Raw genomic sequence first — 17,159 nt, forward strand, 5'->3', positions numbered from 1 at the left:
ACTCCGCACCCACGAAATATTTTTTATGCACCCGACCAAAATGTACCCCCCGGATACTTTTTATACTCTGACCAAAAAGTTAAAGAGAGGTTGGTAATGATTATAACATGACTTTTCATGTTTCTACTTGACTCCCCAAACCTTATATTGTGTCTAGTGATTGTAAATTATTTTGGCATAATTTTACTGGCCTCGGGGGTGGGGATTGGTGGGGTAGGGATGGATAAATATTCAACTGTAACATCCTGATCAACTTCCTTTTATACAGGGGGGGGGTATTACTTTTTGGAAGGGGTATAAAAAGTATCCGGAGTACATTTTATGCATGACGTACATTTTATGCATGACACAGGGCACCCAATTCAATTCAATTTATTTCCAAATGCACATTGCATATACATGTAGGCACTGCACTGTCGTTTTTCCGTATATATACAGTAAGTATCTGAAGTTCAGGGTTCCAATCCCAATCTAGCCCCCCTGCATTTTTACACTCAAAACACTGTTGTTGATCATACATTTTATTTATTTCATCTTTATTATTTCTAAGAAAAAATCCCGCAAGGTATGGTTTTCTTTCCAGAAATGATTTATCAAAGATTAATTTAAACATATTTTATTGATATAATCAAATGGATTGGGCACAAGTTATAACAACTTATGGAAGCCCTCTCCTCAACTATAGTATTACATTGATAGTGATAGCGACATATGCCTATCAAAATAATTGTATGAAAACAAGGAACATAGAAGATTATTTTTTTTTAAAAAAGGGGGGTTTTGAAAGACAGAAGAGATCATAGAGATGAGTAGAGTATATTTTGAATGATACAAAAGGTTCATTCAAAGTATGAATATTTTTAAACTACTGCATGGCACGCACTAGCTTTATAGATACACATTCTTTTCACATCAACTATTCGTTTGTCCATATAAAACACATTCCTTAGAATCCTTCCTCGAGTCATTCCTGTTCCGTCTAGGTAACATATCAATGTGCCATGCAGCGGAATTATTTCAATTTAAAAAGAATATATATATATATATAAAATTTGCTGAACCAGTAACACTATTAATTATTCTATAGACCTACAGAGCAGAATGAGAGGTTTAGGAGAAGCTATCAAAGCTATAGCTAGTCAAGCTGGAAAACAGTTTCCAACACTTATTTACAGTCTGTGACTGGTTTGGTTTGGTTTTATTTTGTTTAACGTCCTATTAACATCTAAGGTTATATAAGGATGTGCCTCCATGTGTGTTGTGTAAGCGTGCAAGTGACTGTATGTATGCTAAAGACAGGGTATATGTATATGTGCAGTGGTACAGAATCATATTCCTTAACCACCAATCAAAAGAGTATCATTATTGAATTAAACAACCTGTATATAAAGACTGCCTGTCCTTAAGGGCCTACTTCTCTCCCACTGAAGTGATAGATTAAAGACAGCTAGGTTTCGGTAAAAAATTCTTACGCAAAACCACTGTTATCTAGTTGTACATAAATTCACAGCTACTCCGAAATACTATACAAATTGTCTACTGAACAACAAATGGAGTCAACAGAAATCCCCTGTAGGATAGGGAACATTGCGTGAACAAAAATCAATGGTACCAGACCAGCCACACACATGTATATAGGGTAACTGGATCCCCGACCTAAGCTTGTTCAAGTAAGTGGACGAAAAAGATATATCTTTCCTATATTCTACTACAGACATGGCAAAAGCATTTAGCAATCCTATCTTTGAGAATCAGTTGTGACTGGTCTTATGGGAAGTCATTAAAAAGAGTTCTAAAGGAGCAATCTGGACATGAGTTATATGGGGATTGCTCAAATCAGTGCTCAGGTCTGACTGTCATTTCTCATGGGACACGAGACATGAAATGTCAGTAGTTTCTATAGGCAGAATCCAGCACTAAGAATAACCTTGAATCTGCATACAGAATCAATATTGAATATGTTTTCCTATGATTATAAAAGGCAATAAAACATAGAATGTGTTAAAATAATCAGATTTTTGTGGTATTTTTTTCGACACAATGATGAGTCTAGATCTCATTACTAAACAAGAGGCCCATGGGCCTTAACGGTCACCTGATATACTTATACAGAGAGTTGATTTTTGTTTTTAACATGAACAGAAGTATTATTCAAAGTGACAAAAAACAATAAAACCACCTTATACAATATCTAGCATGCAGATTTAAGACTGAAAGTATTTGAAACTAGCACCTCTGATTCTAAACAAGGAAAATGAAGAAATTTTAGCACACAGACTCCATTGGTGCCCACCCTACAGCCCTTGGGGGTAGGGATGGCTCAAAATGTTCAAAGTATCAAACTGTGAACTTAGTGTTATAATTGCAATCAAGTAATCAACATGTAATATTCAAAGTATCATTTGCCATTATAAACCATAACAAAGTTCCCCCCCTCCTTCCCCAGGGGTAAATGTGAGACCCTAGGGTCATAAAATTCACAATTTTGGTAGAGCACATAAAAACCCTTCCATCTATGAAGAGTATTTGATTCTACCATATCTGGTCTTGAGAAGAAGATTTTGAAATTTCAGTCAATTCAACCCTTTTTGGCCCCACCCATCAGCCCCTGGGGGTCAGTCAGGGCTGATATGTGCATACTATCAAACTGCTACCCAATACTGATATAATGCTAACCTAAATTGAATTACTTCCAATGGCAATTAAACAAATGTTGGTCCAAAATGTGATTTCCCTATATAAACTATAGTAAAATTTACCCCCTCCCCATGGGGAAACGTGACACCCCAGGGTCAAGAAATTCCCAATTTTTGTAAAGCACCTTAAGACCCTTCCATCTATGAAGAGTATTTGATTCTACCATATCTGGATGTTGAGAAGAAGATTTTTGAAATTTTAGTCAATTTGACCCTTTTTGGAACCGCCCCTCAGGCCCCTGGGGGCTGGGGCCCATATAATTCACAATTTTAGTTGACCTTTGGCCATGGAAGGTTTCTGCAAAATTTCATTGAAATTGGTTCAGGGGTTTTGAAGAAGAAGTCGAAAATGTAAATTGTTTACGGACGCACGACGCCGGACAAAAGGCGATCGCAATAGGTCACTTGAGACTTTGTCTCAGGTGACCTAAAAACCTTATTATTGATGATCTTGTAGGAAAGACATGAGTCCTGCTGACTCAAATATCTGAAAATTTCTGATAATATTGTCTCCCTGTTAAAATACTAGCTGTTTCCTACCGACTCGGCTAGGGAGAATTTCTCTTTAGCTCATTTGGTAGAGCGTAAGACTAGTAAACCAGAGGTCCCGAGTTAGACTCCTTGCAGAGGCAGTGATAAAATAATGACCTCTGTTATTGAATTGGCGCCCACGTAGGGACTTGAGAGATATGACAAAAATACTCGGCGATACTTGCAAAATAATCGCTGTGACCCTTGGAAAGCTCCGAACGAGTTCTTTCCTGGAGGGGGAGTATGTCACCCAGGTAAAATACTAGCTGTTTCCTACCAACTCGGGATAATTTTTCTTTAGCTCATTATATAATTAGGTAGAGCGCAAGACTAGTAAACCAGAGGTCCCGGGTTTGACTTCTAGTGGCGGCATTAAAAAAATAATGACCTCTGTTACAATATCAGTATCTGTGATACACTGACACAGTCATTAACTAGAGGAAAGTCACTATTCTTTAAAAATTTCTGTGATCTGATAGTCAGAAAAATGTTCCAACTATTCGTTTAAAACCAGGAACGTACATGCACATTAAACAAGTATCATAGACAGAAGCACCAAACCCACACTATCCATGTCAGCAAGGGTAGCACCTATCTCCAGTGAAGAGTTCTTAATTAGGGGAGGTAAATCTCTACATATCACTTATATACATAAATATAAGTTACATCATATACAAGATAACACCAAACGCAAGCTATCCATGTCAGGGAGGGTTACTTATCTCATCGCCATTCAAACTTGAGATCAGCATGTGTATCTTAATTTTAGAGTTTGTTGGGTGTGTAGCTCTGGCGTTGTAGTGAATATATATACCGATAGGTATTCGAGTAGGTTCCCTCAATGTAGTATTAAGTGCTCTAGGGAGTATCAGTAAGGTTTCAATTTTTATGCTCACTCCTCGTGGAAAGATTAAATAATTCACCACAGTAACAGATTTGATGTTAGTTCACAGCTATTTCGAGACCGAGATGTTCCATATATAATTCACATGATGTCAAATATATACTAAATAACACATTATGTGTTTTTATATGTTCTTCAAGAGATTCTGAGTGATAACCTAGAAAATGCACTTCAGTCCAAGTTTCTCAAAAGAAAACATTCAATAATAATATAATTTGTAAAACTACTCTAAAGCGCTTTACAACATATGATGTAAGCTACGTACCTAGAAGGTATGTACTGCTAGAGATTATGTTTTATGATACCGCAGTGAAGTAATTATAATGTGGAATTGTATCCAAATCCCTTCTACCTTGGAAGTTCTGATTTGAAGTACAGTTAAAACTTGATAATATCAACAATATTTATTTAATTAATCACACTCTAATTATAAGTGCTCTAAAACAAGTAATGTATAATGTATAATGTAGTAGGGATGGTCAGGTTGAGGCTCCATTGTTGTCATCTGCTTCAATCATTTGGAACTAGCTAAGTTGTTTGGCTCTAGCAGACTTTTCTACAGAGGCTCCGAACATGGGAAAAATGATTGGGGAAACCTTTAGCCTGTTAAGGCAACATGATGTTTTATTGTCCTGTCATGTGACCAGTATCATCCAATCAGACATGCTGTTATAAAGATTAACTGAAATGTACATCTGATCTAACAGTTGATTAGGAATAGTTAATTAACGTTGTACACAGCCAATTAAGGCTAGTCTCTCCAGCCAATAAGGATATCCGGAAAGAGAACTGCAGCATGTCTATCCAAAGAGACATTCAATCTATTTTAAGTTGTCCCATTTAGCCGGTCATTTTATAATATGAGGCTTGAATATAAAGTAGAAGGATATATATAAGCTGTAGAATGTATTCCATGTTTTTAGAACAAGGGCTGGGGTGCCTTTTAATTTATCAATTGAAAGAAAGAAAAGATTGCCAATGTCATATTCAAATTAAGTGTTTTCTTAAAAAGTAAACATGTACATAAAGAAATTAAGAGTTTATCATATTTGTATTCATTTTTTTTAAAGAAACATAATTTTGTTGTTTGCTGAAATTGTTTAAGTTCAGAAATTCTGTGATTGAACCCTTTTTGCAGTTGCTTTACTATGCATGAAGCATAAGTACTGTATGTAGCTAGTTCATGGGCCAGCTTTACTTGTGTAATGTAAGGCTGCCTAACAACAAAGTGAAATTTAAATACTAAAGCCTTGTTTTATTGTAACACCTATGTTATCTCCCTTACCTAGACCGACACAGGAGACTCTCAGCCCTGACTTGCCGAGGTTTCTGCAAAAAGAAAAAAAAAACAGAATTATGAATTGAATAATTGGTCTGAAGTTTACAATACCAGGCAATATAAGCCAGTGGTCTAGCATCATTTTCTGATTCAAGATTTGACAAATTGTCTCCATAAAATTATTTGATTCATCCTTTGAAAGATTGCACAATGTTTCAAGTTCATCTTGTCCAAAACACAATCGTTTTCATTATTACTCGCTTAATCATCCAATAAATCTATCTGTTCAAAATCTAACATGTTGATATTGGTTCCATTATTCAATTAAAGAAGTTCTTGTCATTTCTGATTCTGTTTTTCTATCTCTAACTTCATAAATAGACAGTTAAAACTTTCATCATCGCTTGTCAAGTCTGTGCTCCCCGCCATTGTTTTTTAGTGATCACGTTGTTTGTCACATTTGTCTTGGATAACTCCAAGAACATCGTCATTTTTTATTGAAACACAAGAATTAATTAGCGTCCATTTCAAACAGGAAGTCCTCCTGCTAAAACATCTCCAATATTCACATTTGTCCTGGAAAAACTCCAAGAACACCATCATTTTTCACCGAAACATGACTAGTTAGTGTTCATTTTGAACAGGAAATCCTTCAGCTAAAAATTAAAGATCTCACACATTCTCACAGATACATTACTGTTACCATAGTGACAACAATAAACAAGCTTAAGTATGGGCATCGGTTTAAATAGTCATCCCAAAACGGCTGGTTTGGCTGGTTTGAGAACGAAAGGGTAATCAAATGCAAGCACACCTGGCCATCATGTGCTTCAGAAATCACACAGTGCAATTGTAATTATATATAATTACTAGGTCAAATACAGTATAAATACACAGATTTTGCTCATCTTTCAAATTAGCTTGAGTATTGCAATTATGCAATTGACCCCAAGTTTGTCATAATTCAATAAACTGTTAAGGAAGTTACTGTTTGGAAATGAAAATTAACAAAATTTTCTGCTTTTTCGAATACAACTATTACAAAACACCCAGAATGACATATAATCGACAGCTGGTGTTGCCTAAAAATATCTAGGTACAGTACATGTATATACCACAACATGTGTAGGAGAGGGAGTAGGAGAGAGAGTACTGGAGTATGGGAGACCTAACGGGACACCTTCTAGCTTCTCCCATTTGCAAGGTCACATCAGAACCTCATTAGCAGGGGCATGTGGCTTTAAGCTATGCCATTATGGAACACATATTTACAAACACATGTTTGCATTCTTTTCATAGATATAGAAGACCATCGGAACACTATACAAATAATACCACAATATTGGTATAATATTAGGAGCAAATACTGCATGATGGCCAAGCTTTAAAGCTTAAAACTGTAACAAATTGAGTCTTTCAATTGGAACATCGCACTTCGTTATTTTATCTACTTCATTATTGATTTTGTAATAGCTTGTCATAGCAGTCAATGGCACACATGCGGCTTCCATCAACAGCAGCTATCTACTTATACCTGTCTGCATACTGCAGACAAAATGTGTAAACATTTATATACTTTTAAGATACGAAAGTTAGAGTGAATTAGGTAGTTTTAAAGTAGCTCAGTTCATCAAGAGAATATGTTATAAATTTGTAAATAAACAATTAAAGATTAAAAATTCAGAATTTATAAAAAGGTATTTAGAAACCATTGTAGTATTATCTGTCAATGAAACTACAGAAACCATTGATTCTCCAAAGATTTTAGTTTTAACAGATTCAGACAAATAATGTATTCATTTTTTCATTTTATTTTTTAGGTCAAGATTTTAAGAAACAATATGTGATTTAGATTTGGTTTTGATACTTATAATACCTACCTATGAAATAGTATAGAGAGGTGTTATAAAGATGATTAAGACTTTTCAGCACGTTTAAGTGCATTCGAGTAAACAGTGATAAAACTGCATACATGTCAGTCCCAAGTCATATATATATCTATATATATTCTCATAGAACTTTGATTGGTTTTTAGCAATACAGTTGAAAAAGGATCCATGAAAATAAATTGTAGATTGATAACTGGTGAAATGAAATTGCTAGGGTTGGAAGTAAAATCTAGGGTCACTTGGGGTAGGGTACCTGAAATCGAAACACAGATTTTTTGTATTTGCTTCAGACACGATTTGATAGAAATATTGTCTAAAACAGATACAAGCTATTGAATATAAATATGTTCAAAAAACACAATTAACAGATTTTGATTCACACTTTCTCATGTCACTCTTACCTGTAGTTGACGAGGGAATTATTGTTGCTAATTTTCCGTGACATCCTGAGAACAGGGTATGTTGTTGTAAATTCCAACACACTTAAACAAGTGCCGAAACACTGGCACATGAATTGGTGTCACCTTCGCAAGCGACCAATGCCTTGATCTTGGAGTTCAAACCCAATAAAACACAAATTGGGCCTTCATTTAGAATTTGGCATTCATGACGTTGGAGAATCCAACAGCTACATCCTAGAGGTGTAATTATTCGTGGAAAACATCCAGAAAATGTGGTACTTGTCCAGGGGGATACCACTCTGTAGCCGTTGTTATGACAGTGATGACGTCTCTACAGTCGATGTAGTATTTTGGCTACCTGAAGGATATAGAGACAGCAGTAAGTTATTAGGCAATGTACACATAGTGCTATATAGTATTGTGATACAATGACGCGTCTATAGTTGATGGGGTAAATTGGCTACCTGAAGGAGAGAAAGTCGAGTTGGTATACAGTATAGTGCTATAGAAATGCTCTGTTTGATGTGTAAATCATTGCTCTGTAAGTATTGGAGTACAAGCACTTGGAGCAATTCCAATATCCACCGTATACTTTAGTGTCACATTGGTGCTCTGGGTGTATAGTGCAAATCTCTTGCATTTTAAGAGAAACTAAACTATCCATTCAGATTGCTTGCCCAATCTGTTCCTACACTCTCTTCTGAAGTAAGTGTCCTCTACGTTGGCTGTATATCTTATTGCAATCTCACCAGACTTGTTGTTTTAATACATTTAGACACTTATGCCTTACAGCTCAGGCCTGACAGATGTAAAGCTTTGTGTCCTATTATAAAACTACCTGATCAGCCTTACATAGATTCGGTCCATTATCACAGCTTTTGTTAATTGTCTCATTAACTATATATTTTATTGCTTTTCCCCCCAATAAAACATAGCAATTCTGCTAAAGTGGTATCTTGGGTAGAATTGTACCCAATTAGATAGAAAATCTGCTAGGCAGGGATTAATATAATCTTTCCCCACTTTGGGGGTAAGACACGTAAAATCTCAACCCTCTTTGTAATCTTCTTTAATGTCTGGTTCGAGGCTTGGCCGATGGCCACACATTGAAATAGATTACCAAGAGAGTTGAGATTTTTCTTCTTCCCATATTTGCTCATGAAAGACAAGAGCTCACCCACGAAAAGGTTAATATAATCTTTTCCCACCGTGGGGGTTAGACAGAAAAATCTCAACCCAAGGGTAAGATGTCAAAAAAAAAGTCAAGCCCGAGGCCTAAATGCCAAAGGCCAGACTTAAGAATCTTGCCCTGAGGGTTGAGATTTTTCTGTCTTAATTCCTAAAGTGGGTATTGATTATTTTTCTCCAAAATCAAATACAAGTGGTAATTTCTGGCAAATCAGAGATATCTCCAGTGATCAGCTAATGTTGAGGTGATGTCATCGCATTTTTGATGTACGCACTGACTTCAAATGATTGTCAGTTCAAACATAACATTTATTTCCAGGTTTTGCACAATAAACAAACTTCAAAACATAGAATAAAGAAGATTGGAGAATAAGTTAAGAACTTATCCTTATTCCTCTTCTCTGATAAGATTAATGTTGTTAAGACAGAGGGAAAAAAGACAGGGGAATTAATTAATCTCCCCGTCTCCACCCTGGGTTAAAACAGAAAATATTAAACTGTACCCCTCCAAACAACGCCATCTTTAGTCCATCATAAATTTTACAACATTTCATCCTATTGCAATACTTGAAATTTAAAATCTCAAGATTTGAAAAACCATGAAAATTACATTAAAACGCTATACCTCAAATCCATTCAAAGCACACTATAGTAAGTCAGTATTGAAGGACATGATTACAGTGTGCTGAGTGGAAATGTCATAGCTTTCACATGAATACAAACACGTTTTTTTCAAACATAATACCGCAGTAATGATAAAATTTGATATTTTCAAAAGTTTATGTTTTTAATTAATTCAATATGGCTGACTGATCTGATATCTATCAATTGGTGCATTATTTCCGTAAAATCGATGCGGAGCAGGGTTTGAAGTTGTGCAACATGCTGTGTTACATCTGACACCGTCTAAACCCAGCTGTCACATATGTTCTACAAGAAACATGAAATACATGTAAACATACAAGCACATGGCTGCATGACTATAATAAATGTCACGACTTTAATTGATGTAATTTGATTATTGCCCTTTTCTCTGGAATTTTTCTTCTGTGGTGCCTGCATTCAACTGAGGTATATATATATAGTTATTCACATACAGTGCCCAAATAAACACATGTAAAGTATTGTAGCGGAAGTAGACTTAGTTGATCGACGGCGACCTAAGGATTAGCTCAATTGGTAGAGTGTCCCTGCTTCGTCTATAGTTCGGAGAACTTTTCTTTGATGTAGGTCAAAGGTCAAAATGTAGGTCAGAGTGACCTTCTTTTGATACATGACACACCGCCTCACCAAGATGAACCCATACACCAAGTATGAAGTTCCAGTGACTAGTAGTGTAGAAGATAGAGCCCGGACAAACTTTTTCTTTGATGTAGGTCAAAGGTCAAAATGTAGGTCAGAATGACCTATTTTTGAAACATGACACACCGCCTCACCAAGGTGAACCCATACCCCAAGTACGAAGTTCCAGTGACAAGTAGTGTAGGAGATAGAGCCTGAAAAAGATAGCGGAAGGACAGCGGACATGGTTCCCGATGGGGGACTAAAAATCTGAATAAATGTAGTGAGAAAATCTATAACCAGATGTATTCGTTCGTGTATGATTGACACCTATGCATTATAAAACACTAGTACTAGTCTAGTTCAGACCTCTATCTTTTCTGCCTACTCTTAGTCTTTTTCACTGTTAAGTCTCCATAGGCATCACTATATAATAAACATACATGTATAACCATATTAGATGAACCCCAAACAAAACAAAAATAAAATCAACCTGGATAATTATCCCTACAAGCAGACGTTTTGTTTGCTTTGGCCTGCAGATCCAAACACACTGATATCAAAGGAAACACAGCTGGCAGTATTTTGTCAGTGTTTAATTAACTGTCAATACTGCAATATAGGGTATTTCATATATATGCTGTATTTACCAAAATAAGCACCCAGGTCACTTATACAAATAGCCGAAAGGCAGGCTGCTAAGTTATCAAGATAATTGAAAGTTATGACAATTTCACAAAAAAGGGTTTGCAGTTGCTACACTGTATCCAGGAAATTTTCGCCCTGTCAAACTTTTGCCATTCGCCCATGAAATCAATTTTTGGCCGGAGTTAATTTTTCCATTCACATTTAATTACTATGTATATTGTGCTGTTTACTTATATTCGTTGTAATGAAAAATTTGCCATTATTACAGAGGACAAAGAAGACAAGAAATTAAACTGCCACAAAAATTTCCCAGTAATTATTACACAGTATGTGCATAGGAGACCTTACTGTCTATTACCTGTAAATTCAACTGATTGTTAGGAGTAGTCAACATGTTTTGCAATCTGATTATTGTTATTCTATTTGAGTACTAGGCCAGGATTGAGGTACTAGTGAAATTTTGAAAAGTGGGAAGTGCACTAATTACAGCGAATACAGTACAGAAATCAAAAGAACTAACTCTATAATACAACATTTTCTCATTATGAATCAAGAAGAATTCTGGTGATGAAGGAAACATCTCAGAATTATGTATTCAATTTACCGGGTAATCACTATAATTAGGCCCAACTGGTTTTGCAAAATGCAGCATTCTTATGAAAATTTCCCACCAAAGTTTTTCTATAGCTAAATTTAACCTTGAGCAAACTCTGCAGCAACAGATTTTGATAACCACAGGCTTGTGTCAAACGAAGTGCGTCATCCTCTCTCCAAAACAATTCCCTCTCAATAATTAAACATTCCAACACAATAGTACACACAAAATGTTGGCAAAGAATCATCTACAGACACAAAAAGTAGCTAAAAACTATGAATTTTACATGTATTTTGGTTCTTACTATATGTACGCTATGTGCCAAATTTGCAGGCTCGAATATTCATGCTACATGTACATATCAATTTTAGGAAGCTGAGTGGCTATTTAATCATTAACCAGATTCAGGTACACCTGAGACTTGCCAAGATACAATTTTCATCGAAGAAGTTTTCTCATTAAAAGGTTGAAATACTTTGTCCTTGTTGCCTAATATTAATATCAAGATTGGAAAACTAATTATTACCCAGTTGCAACTTAATTTAGGTCTAAGAACATATTCAACGGAATTAGTCTAAGCTGATCTTCGGATATTTTTCTAATCCTTAAGGACCCCTGTCCCACTGCATTGTGGCATTTCTGTCATACAGTTACCTCCCCTTAGTTTGCGTTTTGATATAAATGTAGCCCTGTTGGGCCTGGACACTAATTCCGTTGACCAGACAACTCCATTGATAAGGGTGATAATAAAGCGATCTAAAGTCCAGGGTTCGCATCCCAGTCTAGTAGCCCTGCTGAAAATTTACAATCAGAACACTGTTGTTGATTTAATTTTGATTTTTTCATCAATTTTTTTTTTTTAAAGTCTGCAGGGTAACACTGTTGTTGATTTAATTTTGATTTTTTCATCATTTTTTTTTTTTTTAAAGTCTGCAGGGTATGGTTTTCTTTTAAGAGATAATTTGTCAAAGGTCATATTAAGTCATGCTGGTAGAAACAGATTTTGATACTTAGATACAGATTTTGATACTAAGATAGATATTGATACTAAGATATTGTTTTCGATACTTAGATACAGTTTTCGATACTTATAGATACATATTTCGATACTTATAGATACAGTTTTCGTATTTAGAGATACAGATTTCAATACTTAGATACAGATTTCGATACTTAGATACAGTTTTCGATACTTAGATACAGTTTTCGATACTTGGATAGTTTTTGGTTGTGGTTCTTATCAGGGATATTTAAGTACGTATACTGTTTCTGAACTATATATTTATTGACATATTGCAAAGACTTTTTACATTGTAATTTGAGAAAATGACGGTGAGGTTCATATTTCCCTGATGGTTTCATAACAGTTCTAGTGATGGATAGGGGATTGTATTTAAATGATGCTTGGGTTTTTACAGCGAGACCTGTGAGCGTTCAAGGTGCTGAACACGAGTTTTAGCCTGAAGTAGCATGGAGGGAAGCAATGACAAAAGCCATGAATACCAAATTACGGACACATTGCCAACATGTGTGTTTCTCCTGTACAGCAACATGGGTGGTAAATTCATTACAAGGAGTGTTTAGAACTTCACTAAATCAATAATGTGCACTATCCAAGTAAAAACATGGTTCTTGTTGTAAAAAGTCAATTTGTTTCAACGTGTGCGTGCCAACGACAAGATATAAAGCACAGAATAAGATACACAGCTGTTCGCAGCACAAGTTTTCATCACAAAAAGTTTCTTTAATCCTGCCAAATTATTACTTCCTGTGAAAATAATTATAAGATGCCTTCTGCTTTTAAGGAATCTTTTAAGGTTTCTGATGCATTTTCCCCGTCAAACGATAAGAGTTTTGAAAATCAAAATTTCCCATGTCTGAGAGAGTGCCAATTGCATCCTGTTCGCTGATAAAATGGGTATCAGTTAAGTTGTTTTAATGATTTTGGCAAAGCGTTACTATCTTTTACATGTTTTCGTTCCAGCGTGAACACACAATACCACATATCAGAGGGCTGATACATACAATTTCACTGAAATTCCTTTCAATAACATGTATCATCTTCTACGTTCTGACAGTTAAAGTCATTAATCAAAGCCAGGATAATCCCACACCATAGGGGAACATATCGGTTAACCGTTTAGTCAGATTAAATAGGACAGTGAAAAATTCATGTACACGTATTAAATTTCAAAGTTATGCTACTCTGAGTTAGGCCAAAAAAAGCAAAGTATGTTTAGGGTTTCAAGTTAAATATTGGGTTTGGTTAGTTGTATAAGAACGAACTTTCATTATTTTTTAACTGGCAAAACATATCAATTTGATCATAATTTTGAACCTTCCAGAAACCCAATTAAGTGCTAAAAATAAAGTATAGAATGTATAGGGAACCCTCAATATACGGTAACTATAATATTTGTTTTGGGGCTTTAAGTGTAAATTTGGAGCTGTGAGCTTAATTCATTGAACATGGTAATAGATTTATATTCAAATATGGAAAAAACCTCAATATCTCTTATACTATGAGGTACTGGATATAACTATATTATTTTTGGGGAAAAAATTACAAAATAAATGCGTCTAAATGCGTTCTCTGGCCTTCCAAAAGTTATATCATGGCAATATGATGGTCGAGTTCTGCTTGCAATGTCCAGTTTTGACCACTGAAATCTCGGGGAAGCCCCGCGTAAATTGAGCGCAGATCTATTTATATATGTCACATGGTTGTTTCGAAAGTGAGGCAGTGAAGATAACAACAATAGCACGCCGTCATGTGTCATGTCGGACTCAACTAGCAGACAAGACAGCAATACTATCGTAAACAATTGTTTTCAAAGGTCATGTATGATGCAAGTGTAGTATTCCTACCTATATTTTGTTGTTGTATATAACGGTATTGATACCTTGTGCCTGTCATGACTTTTGCATGCATCTTTTTCTTTCGCCGCAATGTTTACATTTGGCCTTGTTGATGACGCTTGTGCGGTAAAATTACATCATTGATCTGGGTCAATTGAGAGTTTTAGACTGTCAGGTGACGATTTAGGATTTCTTAAATATGATTATGATCTTAACTCTTAGGGACTGAATTTCACCAAAATTTGTATCGGTATATTTCATAAGAAGGTATTTTAACCATGTGTATGTCAATTTAGCAAATATGACATTTTTTCCCCGACAAGCCCCTTTAAAATCAATGAAAATACAAATGTGTTGATATTTCACAGCTGGTACATGACTATGGTAAACACAATCACAGGGTCAGAATATACTAGATAGTAAATGCGTTTTAATTTCATATTTAATAGAAACATATTCAAGATCAGAGAATATGCAAATATTTGTAAAAGATATCTTTTCTCTGATCACCAAGTGTCGCCTTTTTGACTTCACTGTCTTCAATGTGACTTAACCCATACACCCCTAAAGTTATACTTGAACCTTACCAAATCAAAGACTGGCCAAGTCCAGTTTAATTATGTAGGGATGATATTCATAACTTAAAATTCACTGGTTTCAATGTGACTTAATATTCACAATGGGCATTTTTAGATAATACGCAGAATCTACGACACAGAATAATGAACCACCATTACATCATAGTAGAGTTTACTGAGTAAACAGGACACCCCTGGAACCACATATTTGGCCGTAGATGATTGTTTTAAATGTCCAAACCAAATTATCTGGCAGGATTTGCAAATCATTTAGATTGAACTGAGTGTTTGGTGAAGACAAATTGTATTAGATACAATTCTTATCTGCATCCAAACTGTGTGCCTGACATGAAATCAAACCACCTATCTGTAGAAAAGACAAATGTACCACAGAAATAGTACAGTGCCCCCAAGGGAGATGTGTATGATTCAGCATCAACTGTCTACAACAGATTGCCTGTGAGGTGGAGACTGAACCATCAAACAGAAATAGACTGGAAACTCATATTTCATGCCAAATTACCCCGGAGGTCAGGGTCACTGCATGGTAAGACAGTCATCTGATCTAAAAGAAGTCAGTATAATTAATACATCACTGCTGCAATACGATTTCTCCAAGTGGTTCTACAGAGATACAGAAGCTATACACAACCATTACCTATGCTATGTAGGTATATAATTGTAGGTATTAACAGTGATCAGTAAAGCAGGCCGATCTGTGGCTCTGACATCCAGGCTTCAAATTAGGGACAAATCAGAGTGATGTGTTTATTTATAGGTACCAAGTACAGCCAGAACTGTCACTCTAATTGAGGCATACAAAGACAAATATTTTGTCTGATGCATTTCAGATGTTTGTCCTGATGAACCCTAACTGCTGTAAAGGTTTTTCATGTAAACCTGATCTACATACATTGTACCACAACACAACCACTGTACTGTATAGCCACCATGCATTACTACACCTTATAGTCAATCTGAATAAATTGAGTATGTGGCAGTGATTATTTTGTTGAAGGTGTCCATGCACCTCATCTAACATGGAAGGTGGGATTCTCCTGTCTCGCTGCTTAAAAGGAGTCCCGTTGTCTAGTTCAATCCGATGTTGATTGTACCCGAAGAATGACTGCCGCAAGTATATAGTTGTTTGTTTGTGTTTTACGTCGTATTAACAGCTATGGTCATTTTAATAAGGACTTACCAGGTTAGGACTTGCCAGGTTTTGATGGTGGACAAAACCCAGAGTACCCAGAGAAAAACTGAGACAAAAGGCCCAGAGGGCCTGTATCACTCACCTGAATATTTAAGCATAATAGCAAAATATTTGACCCTTGTGACCTTGGAGATCTAGGTTATTTTCATTTTCAAACTTTGCCAGGCGCCATCCCAGGAAGCTAACAGCTAAATATCATAAAACTTTGCTCTAAGATTATTCAGAAGAAGTCGTTTAATTGTTCGACATATTTGACCTGTGACCTTGTAAGTACATTTGTAGATCAAGGTCATTTTCTGTTTTTACACTTTGTCGGGCTCTATAACAGGAAGCCACAAGCCAAATATGAAGATTCTAAACCTTTCAGTTTTTCAGAAGAAGTCATTTTAAGTGTTTGACACATTTGATTCCTGAGACCTTGGATAAGTAGGTCAAGGTCATTTTCATTCTCAAACTTTGTCAGGCTCTATCCCAGGAAACAACCAGCCTAATATGAAGATTCTATACATTTTAGTTCTTCAGAGGAAATCATTTGAAGTGTTTGACACATTTGACCCCCGATACCTTGAAAGTAGGTCAAGGTCATTTTCATTCCCAAACTTTTTCTTGCTCTATCCCAGGAAGCAACCAACCAAATATGAGGGTTTTATACCTTTTAGTTCTTCAGAAAAAGTTGTTTGTAGCGTTTCACAAATTTGACCCCTCTGACCTTGAGAGTAGGTCAAGGTCATTTTCAATACCTGGCGACTGCCCGCCCTAGCCTTAAACCTGCAACTCAGTGATGAAGGGCTAATGGTAGGGCCTGAACCACTCGGCCATTGCAGCCATGTCTATAATTGTTTTTACATAAATATTTAACATTGTAATCTAAAGCAGCATGTAATATTTTAGGAACCGCACGCACGGCACTGTGTATACACGTACAACCCAAATGGGACCTTGAATATGTTTTGTTTATGATACGCACAATATTACTCTGTCATAGAAATATCATTAAATCAGCCTCTATATCATAAGTAAAAGCAGCTCTTTTCGTTATATAAAAACTGAATAATAAATACGGTAAAGTAATTAATTCCCGAAAGACCCATGCTCAT

The 17,159-nt window shown here is 35.8% G+C and overlaps 1 protein-coding gene across 7 annotated transcripts in view; it reads right to left on the bottom strand.

Moving 5' to 3' along the window:
* LOC110467141 (voltage-gated potassium channel subunit beta-2-like) overlaps positions 1-17,159 on the bottom strand; it is a 79,857-nt gene that overhangs the window by 48,135 nt on the left and 14,563 nt on the right. For all 7 annotated transcript variants that reach the window (XR_002464816.1, XM_021524084.1, XM_021524083.1 and 4 more), the window contains exons 2-3: positions 7,701-8,058; positions 5,417-5,460 (exon numbers count right to left, since the gene is read on the bottom strand). Coding sequence is in view for 6 of the 7 variants with exons in the window: in XM_021524084.1 (XP_021379759.1) it covers positions 5,417-5,460; positions 7,701-7,810 (154 nt within the window). In the remaining variant the exon portion in view is untranslated. The remainder of the gene's footprint in view (positions 1-5,416; positions 5,461-7,700; positions 8,059-17,159) is intronic.

The sequence above is a fragment of the Mizuhopecten yessoensis genome, unplaced genomic scaffold, assembly GCF_002113885.1.
Source record: "Mizuhopecten yessoensis strain PY_sf001 unplaced genomic scaffold, ASM211388v2 scaffold11161, whole genome shotgun sequence".
Lineage (NCBI taxonomy): Eukaryota > Metazoa > Mollusca > Bivalvia > Pectinida > Pectinidae > Mizuhopecten > Mizuhopecten yessoensis.